General features: G+C 51.5%; 1 protein-coding gene across 7 annotated transcripts in view; it reads left to right on the top strand.

Annotated features, from left to right (window-relative positions):
* The window catches only part of SGSM1 (small G protein signaling modulator 1), a 51,594-nt gene that overhangs the window by 12,057 nt on the left and 22,083 nt on the right, over positions 1 to 17,454 (top strand). For all 7 annotated transcript variants that reach the window (XR_010392016.1, XM_064521871.1, XM_064521870.1 and 4 more), the window contains exons 3-9: positions 4,294 to 4,369; positions 12,844 to 13,006; positions 13,765 to 13,917; positions 14,494 to 14,561; positions 15,064 to 15,209; positions 15,700 to 15,831; positions 16,363 to 16,487. Coding sequence is in view for 6 of the 7 variants with exons in the window: in XM_064521871.1 (XP_064377941.1) it covers positions 4,294 to 4,369; positions 12,844 to 13,006; positions 13,765 to 13,917; positions 14,494 to 14,561; positions 15,064 to 15,209; positions 15,700 to 15,831; positions 16,363 to 16,487 (863 nt within the window). In the remaining variant the exon portion in view is untranslated. The remainder of the gene's footprint in view (positions 1 to 4,293; positions 4,370 to 12,843; positions 13,007 to 13,764; positions 13,918 to 14,493; positions 14,562 to 15,063; positions 15,210 to 15,699; positions 15,832 to 16,362; positions 16,488 to 17,454) is intronic.

The following is a 17,454-nucleotide window of genomic DNA, read 5'->3' as shown; positions in this document are numbered from 1 at the left end:
CTAAACTGCATCTCTTGGAAGATTTCCTTGTGCCTTTGAATGCAGGTTGTTTGTCCTGTGTTGGCACCAAGATGCCCGGGCAGAGCGGGCTCCTGCTGTGCCGGTTGCACTAAACAGATGGTCGCGGTCCCAGGGAGCTGGGGCAGGCGGTGGGTGTGATTCCAGGTGTGATCGCATCGGAACAGCGGGACGGTTGCTGCTCCCTGGATTGATGTAGACGCTCGGATGGAGGGTGGCTGAGAAGTGTTTGAATATACTGTTTCAGCTTGAATATGCTCCTAGTTTTAGTCAGAAGATGGTAACAGACTGTGTGCATTGACTCCCAAGTATATTTTTTTTGTTTAAAATATGGGTGGTTGATTTACACATTTGGGTGATTCATGGAGAAGCTGTAGTTCCCTGTGATGGTTCCTGGTCACAACATTGCTGAAGAAATTCCAGATCCGGAGAACTGATTGGGAGCTGAAAAATCCCCATCCTTTTCTCTTTTGTTGTTGTTGGAGAGTTTTTAGAAAATATCTTACGTGGTTAACAGCATGGCCCCGTGATCAGCTGTGTCCCTCGAACTGCTGGGCGGAGCGCTGAGGCAGGAACAAGCTCCTGGGGCTGAGAACAGACCCATATTGCCAAGAAGGTGCATTTTGTATCTCTGTGGGCTAATCATTTTCTAATAGATTGGTTCAGTATGTGGGGGAGAAATGCCCACGGCCCTCTGACAAATGAAGCACGGCCGGACAAGGTGAGGGCAGGCAGCGGCCTAGGACAGAGGCAGCTTGGCCTGCTGGGAGGTGCTAATTTTGAGGAAACCCTGATGGCCCCCCGGGAGTATGTCGCGTGTCACACAGGGCTGAGATGGGATTGAGAAGAAGCGGTGGAGTGCGGTGAGGCTAGGATAAAAACAGCATGGGAGGGAGTGTTCAGTGATACTCTTGGATTGTTTAATGTCTCAAGGGAATGACATTTCATTGTTAGAAACTTTAATATCAGACTGAGGGAAAGGAAGAAATCTATTGCAGTAAGTACCTGGGCACTGGCTCCTGGTGGATGAGAAGCTGCCGGGTATTTTTCTTCCCATGTCTGATTCTCTAATGCAGCAGAGGTCAAAAGATGTGCCTAGATACAATGCAGCAAATTGAAGAGGGACTCCTTTCCTGTTGATGTGACTTGTGCTGTCCCCATTTCTGTTTCACAGTGTTCCCTCTGCTTTATTGAAGTTTCAGATAAAACACTGTTGAAGCCTTGAAGCTCGAGTGAAGACCTGCCTCACTCTGTGGTGTTCAGTGCACAGCAGCTAGTACAGCGGGTAATACTGTGCTTCAGGCACAACGAAATAAGGAGCTCGCTAGCCTCACCTGGCCTGGCCTTGCTGGAAGATGCCCTGAGAATATAGGTACAGTTCCAATTTTTGCTCATTTGTGGCAATAAAACATTAAGGTAGAGGAGGAATCTGCGCATGCACCTGGCAGCTGAGCCCTGCACACCCCCGTGCAGCTCGGGCGTTCTCCTTGCAGCTCCGTGAGTCACTGCTCTGGGTGCAGAATCATGACACTGAAGCTGCAGAAACTGTTATGTGCTATAACTCCGGGTGAATTTCCCAGCACGCTGAGCCATGTCCAGTCTTGGCCACCGTGTCCCCACTACGGAGTCCCAGCAGCACAGGAAATCAGGCCTGCAGTGTGCGTGGGCACGAGTGATTTAACTGACCCCGTTTCCTGGGGCCTGGCGGGACCATTTGTGCTGTGGTGTCACTGTCCCAGCGTCCCAGCCTCGGTCTTCCTGGGCCCTCCTGCACACAGGCAGAGTTCTCATCCCCCTCAAATTTAAGTGGACCAGAACATCTACCCTCCACATCTCAGGCACATTCCCTGCTGCAAGTTCCTGACTCACGTCAGCTCATCTGAGCTGCTGGGGATACAGGTGGAATCGTTGCACAAATCCTGCTCTCCCCTGCGTTCAGGAACAGCCTCTGTTAGTCACTGTGCACGTCGGAGCAGAGCAGCGCAGGGAGCTGACCTGTTTGCTTTGACATGCAGAGGGGCTCGTTTGGGTTTAGGTATGACTTTTTCTTAATCCATATTTGGAAAAGGGTTTCCTTTACTAAGCTGTCAGCTGTGCATAACTGACCTTGGTTATAGCTTCCAAAGGAGTTTAATTCCCCAAATGATGCTGTTAAAGGTCTCTCATACATGGCAGGCTTTGCTTAGCCAAGTCTTGACCTCCTGTTTTCTCTCTCCCCTGTCTACAGAGAACACCTTGATAAGCAGAGCCTGTCTTACACCCACCACTTTGCACTGTGAATTCTTTCCCCTGCGTTTTCTGAAACCAGAGCGTGAAAAGCCGGATGTTCTGGAGGCACTGAAAGATGAAATCCGGGCATGCTGGCAGTTCAGTGTTTAAAAGGAAATGCTGTTTCGGAGTGTAAATGTTTAAAGACCAAACATGCAGCTGGACTTTTGCTGATTTCAGCAGGATTAGGGAGGGTGAGAGCATGAGACAGGCTGCCTGAGAGAAGCACAGCAGCTCGGGAAGAGGCCGGCTGGGGTCTGCACGGAGGGGCTGCCCTGTTCGCAGCAGGGATGCGGGGGGTGATGGTGGGGACAGGCAGAGGGTCAGCAGGTCCTCTGGTCTGCTGCTGGGACCTGGCAGGACTTAGGCAGAGAGGCCGTGGTGTGCATGGTATGGAGGAAGCAGTCTGGCTGGAGGATGGTGGCCGGTAGAGCTAGCCAAGGCCGTATCCAGCAGCAGGTGGTCACTCTAGGGCTGCGTGCTTCATTAATAACACCTGCTTCTCCAGCGCTTTCTGAGCAGGTCTCAAACCTCTTTGGGCATTAAACTCCACATCTCTTGTGTGTAAATCCTGGTCTTGCAGAGGTATGGGGGCAAATGGAAGAGGTGTTCTTTGAGAGCTGTGGCTGCCCTGAGTTGCTCTGGAGACCACGGCTATACTTTGGCCCTGCCAAGGAAAAGTGTGTGTGAAGCTGCAGTCCCCATGGAAGTGCTCTGTACTGGAGCTGTTTTAAGGCGAGCCCTGCAGCACAACCCTTAGAGCGGCTGGGGCTTCCTCACGGCTTCGTTCGAGCTGCAGAGGCCGAGCCAGGGAGCTGGTCTCGGATCAGCGCGTGGACTCCCATTGCACTGCTGGCTCTGAGGTGGTGTGTAACAGGCAGCATCAACTCCCGAAGAGTTTGTTAGCACCTGTGTGCGGGGTGATGCTGCTGCATCCCAGAAACAGGTCGGAGGAGTCCTGTATTCCGTGCTCCAAATGGACACACTCCGTTGATGGAGGAGGACTGGGCAGGGTGAAAGTTGTCAGGGATGGGACTGCACAGGTACTCGTGGAAGAGCGTTGGTGCCAGGGGTACTTGGATTTGTTGCTCTGCTGGTCCTCAACTCCTTAGGTACTTCAGAGCTGCTGTCCCAGAGGAGCTAGGCAGCCCTGGGAGCTCCTCTGAGGCTGGAGTCCCTCCTCTGCAGCTCGGTCACCTAGCAGGTCTGGCTTTCCATTCTGACATCCCATCTTGTGTCTGCAAAAATCGTGCTCTTAACTTCTGTGGGTTCCTATTTACTTTCTTCCCCTTACTGTGCCCCTGATATGACAATTTCCTTTTGATTAAGGGAGCAGAAATGAGTGCCAAAAATGTGTCATGAGCAATTTAGACTCAGTCACTTGGAGGGCAGTGCTGGTTGCATTGCTATGCAAATAACACTCCTGGTCAAATTTGGTGGCCAAGTGGTGGTGATTCACTGACTTGGGCATTGACAGATAGGTCCAGGTCATTTGGGATGTCTGTGTGACATGAAATTTGTCAAATCCTCATAAAATGAAAGAGAATAAAATCACTATAAAAGCATTAAATAAGATTTAGTGACCTGGATTAAAGTGTCTTTTATCTAAACGATGTTTGATTCCTGCAGTTAATTCTCTGCCCAATGTTTTCCTAGCCTGAAGTTTCTCAAAAAAACAAAACATTTGCTTCTCCCTTTGTTATTACCTGACTTTCTGAAATAGCCTGCGATGCTTGGCAAGCAGAGGTCCAGTGATTCTCCAAGGGAACCTCACGCTCTGTCAGTGGCTGTTGCAGAAGTCCGACAGCGGAGGAGGTTTCCTTGCGGGGACAAACACTGCTCCGTCGATGGCTCAGTGCGTGCCCAGCCTGTGCTCCTTCCCTGTGTGGGCAGGCGCTGCTCTTGCCTCCCGAGCAGAGCATCTTGTGCCCGCTCTGCCGCAGGTCTCTCCGCTCTCTGGTTTATAGGTGAAATTTTGTCTTCTCTAACTAGGCCTCTGTTCAACAGGTGAAGCAGATCATGGAGGAAGCTGTGACAAGGAAGTTTGTGCACGAGGACAGCAGCCACATCATCTCCTTCTGTGGTGAGTCTCTGGCAGCAGGATGCTGAAATCAGCTTCACAACCCTGGGGGCTTGAGCACTCTCTTAACGTGGGGCTGTCGCTGCCGTGTGCAGTGTTGTGATCCAGGCATTTCCTGGGGACACACTTCATTCATGGGGCTTGGTGCTCAGACTGGATGGTAGTTACTCCCAGAGTAGGAGTTATTCTGGCAGCAAACCGAATCCCGAAGGCTTTTGCTCTGTACTTAAAATAGATTGAGACATGCTGGAAGAGGGAAAGACATTGGCAGCATATACAATCACTTTAGCAATACTAGAAACAATCTTTTTTAAATCCCCTTGAGAATTAGTTCAACAGAAAATTTGTTAAGTCTACATATTTCTTTACTATTATAGAATAGGAATTTATGGAAAGGAGTCTTCAGGTTGAGTGAATGCAGGAAAAGAAAGATTAACAGCTGTTACAGCATTTAAAACCGGGTTTGTGGAGGATCTGATCAGATACTGTGCTGGTTTAGGGCCTGTTTTCTGGCAGCTGTGCCAGACCTCCTCTTAACCTCTTTTTTACTTATTTTTTCTACTGTTTAGTGGCAATTTTGTGAATGTGGAAGTGTTTTGGAATTAACCCATCAAAATCTTGGCAAAGCATTTTTCAAATAACCTCTCTGGTACCTAGGTGGACTTTCAGCAAGGATGGAGCAGAGGTCCTGAGGGCAGTAGGAGTATTTGCATCTAAGAGGAACCTTGGGGGCAACAGAGAGCAGCTTTGTTTCAGGTGCCTTGAGCTCTGGTTGGAAGATATCATGAGTTTCGTGCCATGTCTCTGCATCCCCACCTTATGCAGAGTTCACGGGGCAGGTAGTCCTGAGAGAGGAGGACATGCTGGCTTCCTCAGAGCAGCCAAGCTGAGACTACAATACAGTAACACAAAGCAGCTGGCAAGCCCACTTGACAGCCATGTCCCAGCTCCCTCTCAGCAGGTCCTCTGCCTTGGAGAAGGTTTCTTGGGGGCTGGACCAACCCACAGAGCTATGCCCAGCACATGGGCATCTCTTCTGTGACAGATGAAAGCAGAATTTTTCTATTCTGATAACATTGTTGCTCATCATCAGAGGAGACTTTGTAACCAAGGTGACAAAATCAGATTTTTTCTATTGTTTTGGCCCTTCTCTGAAGTTTCACGGTCATCATCTGTTTAAACTGGAAAATAAGTGCTTGCCTTTGCCACAGTTAATGCCCTCGGTAAAGCGGGTTCTTGAGAAACCTGAACTGCCAGGCTGCCAGGGAGAGCCTTTGGAACCAGACCCTTTGGACCAGAACAAAATTTCACAGCCCCTTGGGGCTCGAGGTGCAGGTAGGATGGAGCTGGAGCCAGACGGGGGCTGCAAGGAAACGAAGGGACAGCATTAATCAGGCACGAGCTGTGGTTTCTGCACGCCGGCAGCCCTGTCAGTGTCAAGTGTTTACCCACTCACCCAGACCTTGAGAGTGTGCTTTGGCAAGGTGCCTGGTGCCCTCCATCTGCCTCGGTCTCCTCACTGGCCGCTGTCTTGTCCTGGAGTTCAGTATCCCTGGCTGCTTGGAAAGGGCATTATCCTGGGGGGCAGGCAGGGGTGCCCATGCCCCGGGCAGAGCTCCGGCATCGGTAGGGCTGGTTCTTCTCTTGGCTCGGGCTGATCTCTGCCTCCTCTGTGGCAGAAGCTGTGCCTTCCCTCTCATTTAGCAGGATGCAGTGATCGCCTGAGGCACCCGTGCTTGCCTGCTGTCCTCCGTTTCATGTATTATATTTCTACTGAGGAGAAAGACAGAAGAGGCATAGGAGCCCTCCTGGAAGAAGCCGTGCTTGCTCCCTGCCCACTCACCCATTTCTCATGCTGTTTACCGTGTGCTGGCTCTCGCTGCTCGGGGCTGCTGGGTTAGTGTCTATGGCAACACGCAGGGTGCTGGCTGAGCAGGTAGATCGCGGTGCAGAGTGCAGCGGAGCCGTGGTCTTGGGTCTGGCTCTCTGCTGTGTGGTGAAGCTGATGATGTGAACTCCCTTGGCCTGAACCTTTCTGACTGCCTTAGCCCTTTTGCTTGTTGCCGTCCTGGCTCTTTGGTGAATCGCTGGGAGATGCACAAGTGCTGAGCAGGGCCTGGCCTCGTCGTGGTGCCCATGTGCTCCTAGACCAGATCTCGGGCACCTCTTCCTTGCCCCACTCCTGTGCTCTGATGATCCCCAGAGAATAGGGGTCTTCCCAGAACCTGGCACTGATGTAGGGAAGAGGAGAAAGTGGAGCCTGGGAGGTGAAGGGCTTTGTATGGGATTGCAGAGGGACTGCCGTGTATTTGCTGCGAGCCTCTGCTGTGGGTTTGTGTTGGTGTCTCTGATTCTCATGGGCCTCTTCCCTTGTTCAGGCCTGACACACTGGTTTCATAGTTCCCTCTGCAAAGCATTTGGGTGGCCAATATGCAATGAGGCCTCTGGCAGAAGCAACCGCTATTCCTTTTTGCAGCGCACAGAGATGCAGACTAGCATTTCCTGCTTTCTGAAGAGAAGCAGCGTGAAGGCAGGGAGGCCTGCTGTCCCCTGCAGAAGGTATGGCTTGAAGGGCCTTGGGAGAGCCCGCTAGCAATTGCTGGGAAAGCTACTTGCTGGTTTTATTTGTGGTTTGCTCTTGGCTGCCACCTTTTCTCCCTAAATGACAGCTAGACAGCCGTGCAGTCCCTGCTCAAAGCCCAGCATAGCTGCAGGGGGATGCACTGCTCCTGCAGAGGGGACTGGGCAAGCCCAGCCAGCCTCCGCTGCTGTGGGGCGTCTGCTCAGCGAGACGGTCTGCTCAGCGTTGTCACTTCCAGGGATTTGAGATAGGAATGCATTTTGGAAGCAGGGTCCTAGGCTGAGCAGTCTTCCTTAAAGGGCAAAACCCAAAGCTTTCTGAAAATGGAAAGCTCCATCTTCTTCCTGTGGCTCAGCCTTGGAAGTGAAGCCGCTAGGGAATCTCTCTGGTGCAGGGACAATCGCAGCAGCCTTTAACAGCTGCCTGATTTATAGTCGCAGAATAACTGGAGTTGGAAGTGACCTTTGGAGGTGTCTGGTCCAGTCCCCTGCTAAGCAGGGCCAATTTCAAGGGCAGATCAAGTAGTCCAGGGCCTCATCCAGTTGAGTTTTGACCATCTCCAAGGGTGGAGATTTCACAGCTCTCTGGCTCTTACACAGGCCAAATCCTTACAGTTGAAAGGATGCCAGGAGAGCTAGAACTGCTGTTCTGCACCAACACCAGGAGCTGCGGCTTCCAGGTAGGAAGGCGGAGGCTGGGGCCCGTTCAGAGCCTCCTCGGCTCGCTGTGACTGTTGCTTCGCAGCAGACACGCTTGCCGCGTTAGTCAGCTGCCTGGGCAGGGGCCGTGTGGCTGCTGCTGAGCAAGTGCTGCAGGCAGTGCGCGGAGGGGGAGCTGCACTCCTGAATGTACAAATAGCTGAAGGGCAGCTTGCTAATTTGGAGGCTGGGAAGAAAATGACAGAAGTGATGACAACTTGCTTTTGAAGAAATTGCTCTGAGAAGACTCATGTGGTGCTGTCACCAGTGAATGAGATTGTAGCATCCACAGACATATGCACGAAAGAGAAAAAGGAGCTGTGTGGTCTCCTTTTCCTGCTTTGGCGAGCAAAAGGGCTGCCTTCTGCTTCTCCTGGGGCCTCGGATAAAAGACATGCGAGTGCTTGTTCCAGGCCTGCGTATCTCTATACGCTGTTGGCAGAATGGCATCGAAAGAGCAGAACAGATTTTGAGGTGTGAGTCATTCTCTGTTTTTCTGTACAGCACGAGGCTTCACAGCCTGGAATTATTTTTAGCCTTCTGCAACACAGAGCTGAGGCATCCAGGCACGAAGGACTTACTGGTTCTTTCTGGTTTCTTAATGATGCTACTGCATTTTTGACTGGCTTTTGGGTGTCTACAGCTTACAGTCTGTCTGCTGTTGTGCTCTAATTGGAATGGTGTGTGCAGCTTCTTCAGAGCTGTGGCTGTCCCTGAGCCAGGTGAGCTTGTAAATAACCTCTCGCCCTGACAAGCAGAGCGTGTTGCAAGCCTGGCTCTGGCTGTGCAGAGCTGCTCTTTTCTCTGGGGGAAGGTTTCTTCCTCGGTGAGCCCTCATCATCTAGCCCTCCTAGTCCGTTGGATAGCCAGTGTACCGCGAATCCCTGCTGATGAAACCAGTGGTCTGGCAGAAAAGGGCAACGGCCCCGAGCGGCCTTGTTTTCCCAGCCAGGGAAGGGTTGGAGATGGACAAATGCAAGTTGGCATCTGTCACGTTCACGCTGCCCTTGGAGGCTGATGAGAGGGCCAGCGGCAGGGCTGGGGGGCATGTGTGTGCGAAGGGGTTTGTTGTCCATGTCGATGCTAAGACTGCCTCTGTGCTTAACCCCTGAGTAATTCTAATTGTGCCGGGCAAGATGAGTCTCTGTTCCAGGACCTCAGAAGTCTCTCTGACCTTTCACCAAGAAATAAAACTCCCACCTTGCCTGAGCATAGCTGGGCAGACCCCCTGTACCGTGTGGTCTCTGCTGTGGGTTATATCCTTTGTGATGGGGAGAGTCTCTATCTCTGTGTCTGCAGTGGTGACAGTAAATTATGAACTGGGCTCAAAAACTCAGAAGGTTAAAAAATGGAAATATTATTACCCTGGGATTTAGTGTGGACAAGGTGCACTTAGTTCATGTGCTCAAGTGTTTCAGCCCTTGGCCACTGGGAGTGTTTTTCCTGTGTAGACCACAAGTTCATGTATAGTTTTGCTAGTAGGAATAGGGTTTTGAAGAGGTCCAGGATACAATGTTGAGGACAGATGCTGATAACTGCTTCGTCTTGCTGGAGCCTGCTGGGAAGCTTTTCTTCAGTCCTCAGTTGCTCCCGAGTGCTGCTCTCTATCGGACAGGGAGATCTGTTGCTTTGGCCATAGTGTGGACAAAGTAATCTGTTGGCTTTCCTGCGTGAGCAAGCTTGCTCTTAGCCATCGCTGGAAATTCAGAGCAGAGTTGACTGCATATTAAGCATTTGAGGACAAATAGATTATCTCTCAGCAGGGTTGCAGGGCATCTGTGAAAGGAGGCAGCCCTTGCTCCTGCCCCCCCCCACAGCTTTGCAGCATGGTGAACAACGGAGGATCCCCAGGCCCCTTCTCAAAGCTGTGTGTTTGCAGAGGTAGGGCAGCCCTGGTGATGTGTGTTTGTGGGTGCCGTCTCCTGGCTTGTTATCTAAAACATTTGTCCAGAGCACAGGCTGAAGTCGGTCTCCGTTGTTAGAGAGCTGATGTGGGCAGTGTGGTCCTGCAGAGACCTCGCTGTCGGTTCAGTCTTGGTGGAGAGGGAAGACTTCTCCCCAAGTTTTGAAGATGCTGCTGTGATTTGCTTGTTTGGCTGTATGTCAGCATAACCTCACACTCCAAAACCAGCTGTGGCTTTGGCTTGGTGTTCCTGTGGCTTTTCTGCTTGCGATTCCACTCCAGCCAGCTGCTCACCCCGCTTGGCAGAGGCTGGCAATCGCTCCTCCACCCTGCAGCAGGTCAGCAGCAGAGACCTGTCTAACCTTTGTGGAGATGTCTGCCTCCATGCCCGGCACAGTATGACTCTGGGTTTCGCCACAAGCAAATAGGGTCATCTGTGTCTGCCACTTGGAGCACAGAGCAAAAGAGTGAAGGGATGTGGAGCGGGATGATTTGTGCACGTGTGCTGGAAAGGGAGGGTCTTTTCTCTTTCGTTCTGTCAGTCTTTAGATCCCAGAAGAGCTGTCAGCTCCCAAAGCCGTGAAGCGGTTGGGTCTTATTTTGCAGCTGCAGATGGTCCTCTGGGACAAGTGGGAAGACTCCTGCCTGTGTGGGCAGTGGTATCTGCAGCACGTCTGGATGTGAGGAGGGTTTGTGCATGGCTTTGTTTAAAAACTAGGTATCCATCCAGCTACTCTGAATGGCTGTTTTGGGTGAGCAGAACTTGGCTGGCACAAACGTGTTGCTCTTCTGCTCTTAGCCCAGACTGTGTCTCGCAGCATGCTGAGACGCGCAGCCCTGCAAACCCCGTCTGCTCAGCGGTGAACTCGGGCATAGCACTAAACAGGGCAGAGATAATGAGACCATCTCTCAGCCCTGGGAGCTGACGTTTACGGGTCTGCATGAAATGTCGTCTTAAATGATTTCATAGAGTTGTTCAGCTGTAGGAAAAAATGCCTTACCGAGCGAGAGGTGTATCAGCATCTGCTTGGCCGCTGCCGAGAAGGCTCAGCACGGTTGTCTGCAGCATTTGGCTTCCTGGAGAAGGAGGGGTGCTGGTGCGCTGGCAAGCTGTTCTGTCGGACCCAGATCAATCGCTTGCAGAACTGTGGGTTTGTGTAATTTTCCGGTGCTTTGATCAGCCTGTTTAAGTCTGTGTTGGATACTAGGCATCCATCGTGAGCCCTCCCAGGGGACTCCAGCAAGCAGCTTGCCAGCGGAGCCCGTATGCGTGTGCATCCTCCTGTGGAGTCATCGCCGGTCTGCCCTGGCAGCGGGCTCCCCCGCGGCCTTTGCCGCTGGCTGGGCACCTTTGCCGAGGAGCCTGGCAGGAACGGGCGGGCGGTGGGTGCTTTCTGAGCACTCGGTGCAGCTTTAGTGAGTGCCCGACACTGCCTTGCAGCCAAGCCCAGCTCAGGGCATTAGGTGAAGCCTTGCAGGGGGGTTGTATTGCCGTGTGCCAGCAGCCACTCGTTGCTGTCACCACAGGCCTGAGGGGGCACCGAAGCCAGACTGAGCTGCTAGCGCTGCCTGTTCTTCCTCTGCGTGTGGCTTATCCTCAGGTTCTCTATTGCCTTTAGATTTTTTTCAGGAAAAAATTTGTCTGAACTCAGATTTTTGTGAAAAAGTTGCCCCGCTTCTTCTGCTGCTTTGGAAATGCTTAGCGTCTCTGTGCCTTGCCCTCTGGCTTTCTCCTTTTCACTTGGAGCATCACAGCACAGGGGCCGGGAACAAACTCTCCTCTTCCAGGTGTACCAGTGCCTCAGACTGGGCTGAAGGGAAACTTTAGTGAGTTCCGTTTCTTTAAAGTCTTGAAGAAACTTGTGGGGAGAATCTGTCTGTCATGTTTGCATGCCACAAAGGAATCGTACTGCGACTTCGTTCACATAGCAAAGCAGCTGTCCCACCTAAAGGAAACACAGCACGCTTTCCTGTTAGTTGTCACGTATCTGATATGTACGTTTTCCTGAAGAGGGGGGGAAGTTCTCTGGAGAACTCAGGAGTTCCACATCCCATCCTTTGCTCCAGTCCAGCCACCATCATTAGTAAGTGGACTAATTTCCCTTGAGCACACTGGGGAGTCATCCGCTGAGCTCGCAGATAGCTTGCCAGTGCTGCCTTCTCCCGTGGCACTACGAAATCCTGCTGTCAGTCCCAGATTTGGCCATGACTGCCAGCCCTATGAGCAAACTGTGTGCTTGAAGCACTTTAAAACACATTCAGCTAGGGGAGCACAGCCAGAGGCGTTACTGTGTAATGGGCAGCAGTGCTTAGCTCCAAGCCGTTAAACCACAGAGAAACTGTTTACTCCAACAGACTTTACCGGGGTGATTGTGTATGAACAAGCACTTGGCAATTCCTGACCTGTGCTATTACTGCCACACTGAGCCCATCACTCCTCTGCTGGGAAAATCACCATTCTGATAAGAGAGACCTCGCAGGCAGTGACCTGGAAGCAGAATGTGACCCCTCTGCGTGCTGAGATTTCCCAGTGCTGGCATTGATTTGTTTGCATTCAGGATACTGTTTTGTGGAGCTGGATCCTGGCGTTTTCTGAACAAAGAACTGCAAGCACAGGGGTTCATGTGCTTTCTCCTGCCCTGTTTCCTGAATGAACAAAGTGGTCTGAGAAATCGCAATCCAGGCTGCTAGCTTGGCGTGTCAGTGCAGACCGCTCGCTGTTGGTCATACAGAGGACCGCCTCTGTCTGAAAGCTGCACATTCCCGTTTCATTGCCGATCTCATAAGCTCTCTCCAGGTTGTTGGCTGGTCAGATAAAGTGAGTCTGAGATGGGCTAGTCGATCTGACTAGTCCCTTTCAGTGATTTCACAGAGACCCTGGACCTACTTTAACAGGCATAAGTTAACTTTCCTTCAGAATACTTATGTCTTGGCATACCCACAGTTCATGTTGACTTGCATTAAAGTAGTGCTCTTATTCAGACTAGCCAAGTTTCTAAAGACTTCACCTAGCCCAATTTGTCATCTTCCATTTTGCAAAACTGAAATAGTACCTCTACAGGCAGCAGGGCTGATGGCTCTGCAGGCAGAAAGGACTGCTGCTTTGGGTCAAATGACATCTGGGTACCTTGATCTTCTATCTGTTTAGGCAGGGACTAGAACATGGGATTGATTTCCTCTTGGGAAACGTTTCTGCTGTAGAGTAGGATCATGCATGCAGCAAGGGACAAGCAGTCTGGCGTAAGTGCAGCACAGCTCAGAGTTCTCCTGCAGTGCTGACTTTGTTTTGTTGCAGCTGCTGTGGAAGCCTGTGTCTTGTATGGGCTGAAGCGGAGGGCGGCTGGATTCCTGCGCAGTAACAAGATAGCAGCTCTGTTTATGAAGGTGGGCAAGAGCTTTCCTCTGGCAGAGGAGCTTTGCAAGAAGGTGCAAGACCTGGAGCAGCTTATTGAGAATGCGTAAGGCACCAGCATTCCTGTTATCTCACAGACTGCTTGCATTTTGGTGTGGTTGCAATGTTCAACTTGAGTTTCTACAGGGGGGGATTGCTCTTTGAGTGGAGCAGAGTCCTTTCTTGGGCTGTTGGTATCTTGAGTGAACCCCAGTTGTTTACTGTGTCCCTCGTCCCATACCTCAGGGCCTGCTAAACATGCTCGCTCCTGAACTGTCCCAGTTTATGGGTAAATACCCTAAGTCAGCTGGAACCAAATTTGATTTGCCTCAATGTACAGGGCTTTAACCTGCAGTAATTCAACTGCTGTTTGAAAGTGACTTACTCATCCTTGGACAGGTACCAGGGAGAGGGATGAAGCAACTACCTGGGGGCAGGAATCTTTAAGCTGTCCTAAGATAAGCTGCTTTGCTTATGAACTTCTGTCTTCAGGCACCAGTGGAAAAGGTCTGTGGGTTTGAGAACTCTACTGAGGCAGAGACTTCTTCCAGGAGGCCTTTATTATTGAAAACAGATTTAGTAAAGTCTCTTTTCAAACGTAGATTTGGGCCTTCTGGAGCAGGGAGTGGGCTGCCCGAAGGGAGCAGTCCCCAGAACCCCGTCCCCACGTGGTTCCCTGGGCACGTCCCAGCCGCCACAGCCAGCACCGTTGAAAGCCTGACCTTGTGCCCCATAAGGTGCAGTGAGTGTGCTGGTCCCGTGCTCCTGCGGTGCTCAGTGATGTGAGCCAGTGATGATGTTGTCTTCTGCCTTGTGCCTCTAAAGACGAAATCAAGTCCAAGGCATCCCGGAGAACGTGCGCAAAGTGCCGAAGCTGCCCAACCTGTCTCCTCAAGCCATCAAGCACCTCTGGATCCGCACAGCCCTCTTCGAAAAGGTCTTGGATAAAATCGTGCATTACTTAGTTGAGAACAGCAGGTGAGTGCTGGCACAGGCCAACGCTTTGCCCCTCCCAGCTTGCCGCCAGCAGCCCCCACAGAGGCTGCACCTTCCGGTGGTGTTGGAGGTGTTGCTGGCTGAGCTGCAGCCAGGTGGGCCAGCGGGGTCCCTGGATGGGACAGCCCTGCTGTGCCCAGGACAGGGCCTCCAGTGATACCCTGCTGCTGGTACAGTGCTGCTGGGTACAGTACACTCCCTAAAGTAAAGACAGGCATGCTTGCTCTGCTGATGGCCGAGTGTTCAGCGGTTGCATTGTCCTTGTCTTTCTCTAGCTTTTGGAGACTGCATGTTGAGGTGTCCTGTCCTGGGGAGGTTTCATCTCCAGATGTGAGAATGCTTTCTTAAGAGATGGTGATGCTTGCAATGTGCTGCAGGAGGTTTATTCCCCCAGAATTTCACAGCTGGCAGGAACAGCCTGTTATAAGCTTCTTGTCTCCTCACCCAGGAGGGATTCAGAAAAGGGCGTTACTGTGGTTTCAAACCACTGTCTCTATCCCTTTGCACTCCCAGGGGGCTGAAATGCTACAGCGTTCTGCTCTCTTTTATTTCTTCTAGTAAGTACTATGAGAAAGAAGCTCTGCTGATGGATCCTGTGGATGGGCCAATTCTTGCATCTTTATTGGGTAACACTTTCCTCTTACCCGACTTTCGTAGCTGACTTTCCAAACCTGTGTTCCCCATTCTGTGACGCCAATGCAATTGCCTTAGCAAGAGCTCTGGGAAGCTTGGTCGCGCTGGACACAGCTGCTGGGGCTGTGGGGTGTGCGTGAAGAGCAGCACACGCTGCTGCTGGTCGGAGACTCAGGCTTCGGGGGTACTGACAGGCAGAAACCAGCACTGGAGCCTGGGCCTGGAGAGCAGTACAGCGCTGTAACGCAGCGCTCTGCAGGCGTGTGGCTAGTCATGCGATGGGTTGGTTGTCTGCTCGCTGCCAGGGGTGGCTGAATTTCTCTGAATTCTTAGCTGCTGTTACGTAATGCGGCAATGTGAACTGAGCCTGGAGCTTGCTACTTGCCGTCCCACTATCCCTGCTCTGAGATGCTGGGCTCTGTGGATCTTGGAGAAGAGCGTTGTACTGATGACTTCCTAATACTGACCTCGTCTGCGATTTCCTTCCCTGTACAGTGGGGCCCTGTGCTCTGGAGTACACCAAGATGAAGACAGCTGATCACTTCTGGACAGATCCCTCAGCCGATGAGCTTGTTCAGAGGCACCGGATCCACAGCTCGCACTGTCGCCAGGACTCCCCGACCAAGCGCCCTGCGCTCTGTGTGAGTGGAGGCGGATGGCTGGGGTGGACGGCCTCCGGCAGCACTCCTCCCGGGGTGGGTGGGCAGCACCTCCAGGGTTTGAAGCCTCATCTGTCTGAAAAGAGCTGTTAAGCCATCTGATGAGAAAAGGTAGAAATGTGCAGGTACTGGAGGTCCTCAAGCTGGAAGAGCTGAAAGCATGGGCTGTGGAGAGTGCAGGCTTGCTGGAGCCGTAGGGGCATTCTGCCCTTTGTGAACAGCATATGTGAATTAAAAGCGAAGGCAGTCGAAGCTTGCTCTGTTCACTGCAAGCAAAGTGCAGTCCTGGGGCTTTTGTAAGTACAGACTTGAGCTTGACTAGAGCCAAGAATCCTCTAAGAGGATACAAAGGAAGAGTTCTAATAGTGAATTTCTTAAGTGTGTAAGTGAGGGAAGGAATAAGCTTTCAGGATAAGCTTTCCTGAAGCAGGAGATGTGTGCGCTCAGCTCATTCATAGCTGATCTCTTCCAGATTCAGAAAAGACATTCGAGTGGCAGTATGGATGACCGGCCATCACTATCTGCCAGGGACTACGTGGAGTCACTGCATCAGAACTCCCGAGCCACACTCCTCTACGGCAAAAACAACGTCCTGGTACAGCCAGTAAGTACCTGATGGGGCATCTGGGCTTTAAATTCCTGCTCTGCTCCCCTTCAGGTAATTCTGTCCCAAGATGCTCTTTTGATGGAGATTTTAGTCTGAGGGGGCAGGACCTGGACTCTATTTGTTGAGGTCCTGGCATTATGGATCCTCCTGGAAGTTCTCTGCTTCTGTCTGAATACAGACAGACTCCCTCGTCTGCTTACCGTAATCAAATAAATAAAGCCAAACTGCTTACATGCGGCTGTTGATGGTTTGCCTCAGCTAGGCAGCTGCTTTCAGCCTCTTGCCAAGGCAGTGAGGTGTCCTGTCTGCTGGGAGATTTTGCAGAGTTGCCACAGGTTTCTCACTATTAGTGAGTAGATGGGCTCAGGGCAGCAGGCAGCACCACGTTACAGTCCAGAGCTGGGCTGCAGGACGTACGTCGGCCTTAGGCAGCGTGAGGTGCCTTACTGAGCCTGGGGCCTGTGTGCTTCTGGCATCTTCCAGGCTGCCCTCACCAGCTCACTCTTTCCCTGCCTTACCTTTCTAAAGCGAGACGACATGGAAGCAATCCCGGGATACCTGTCCCTTCACCAGACTGCCGACATCATGGCACTGAAGTGGACTCCCAATCAGCTGATGAACGGCTCTGTGGGGGATCTGGACTATGAGAAGAGGTGACTGGCTCTAAGTGCATGCTAGCATGGGGCAGAGCGGGGAGGTAAACGACCCTGGAGGTTCAGAGCTTGGATCTGGCATTTGCTGCCCTCAGTGAGGTTTTTCCACTGACTTGACAGAGCCGAACAATCCTCCTGGAGTTTATAACAGAGGGTGGGAGAGGGAAGGAGACCTGTGGCGTTGGGAGAGATGAGCTATGGGAGCTGGTACGAGAGGCTGTAGTAGAGCCTATCTCTGCTGGGAAGAGTTCAGCAAGGTAACTGGAGAGGGTGTTTGTTCTGAAAGATGCAAAGTCAATTGCTTTATTGCCCTCCGTGATTTCCTGGGGAGAATGCACTCTCTACACACTGCACTGCTTTCAGATTCGTACTTGTTATTAACTGGTTAATCTGGGGAACCAAAGAGCTTGTAAACAGAGGAGGAGTATCTGCAGAGAGAGGAGACATGAACAGTTCCCAAATAACTGTACCTCAGTAACAGAGTATGTGCCATTTCCTACTGCTCTTTATCAGTGCAGTCTGCATCTGATCTTATGTGGAGGTATTCAAAGTCCTTCTGGATTTAATGGAGTCCCTGGATTATTTTTTTCCTCTAGTAGGGCTGAAGTCTACTTAGGAGAGGTTTACTTGATAGTGTGTATTGCAATGGCCCTCCATCTGGGATTGCCGTATGTGCTGGTGGCATTTCTCTTGACAGCAGCAATCCTTTTAACAAACTACTGAATCATGCCAGGCCCCAATTTGCCTGAAAAACAAAACAAAACAAACAGAAAATCTGTTTCTCCTAGTAAATGCTCCAGGAAAGCTGGAGCATTTAGGATATAGCATGTTTCTTTGGCCTGGGGCAAAAATCTTCAGCAAAACTTGTTTTCAGGTTGTTTGTTCTCAACTGTAGTTTTTGGATTTTGTTTTTGTGTTCCTTTCATCTTCCCTTTACCTCTTGGCTTCTGGGGGCCATTCCGTGGTG

This window comes from Dromaius novaehollandiae, chromosome 17 (genome assembly GCF_036370855.1).
Source record: "Dromaius novaehollandiae isolate bDroNov1 chromosome 17, bDroNov1.hap1, whole genome shotgun sequence".
Lineage (NCBI taxonomy): Eukaryota > Metazoa > Chordata > Aves > Casuariiformes > Dromaiidae > Dromaius > Dromaius novaehollandiae.
Note: the sequence above shows the minus strand (reverse complement) of the source record. Positions and strands in the feature narration are given on the sequence as shown.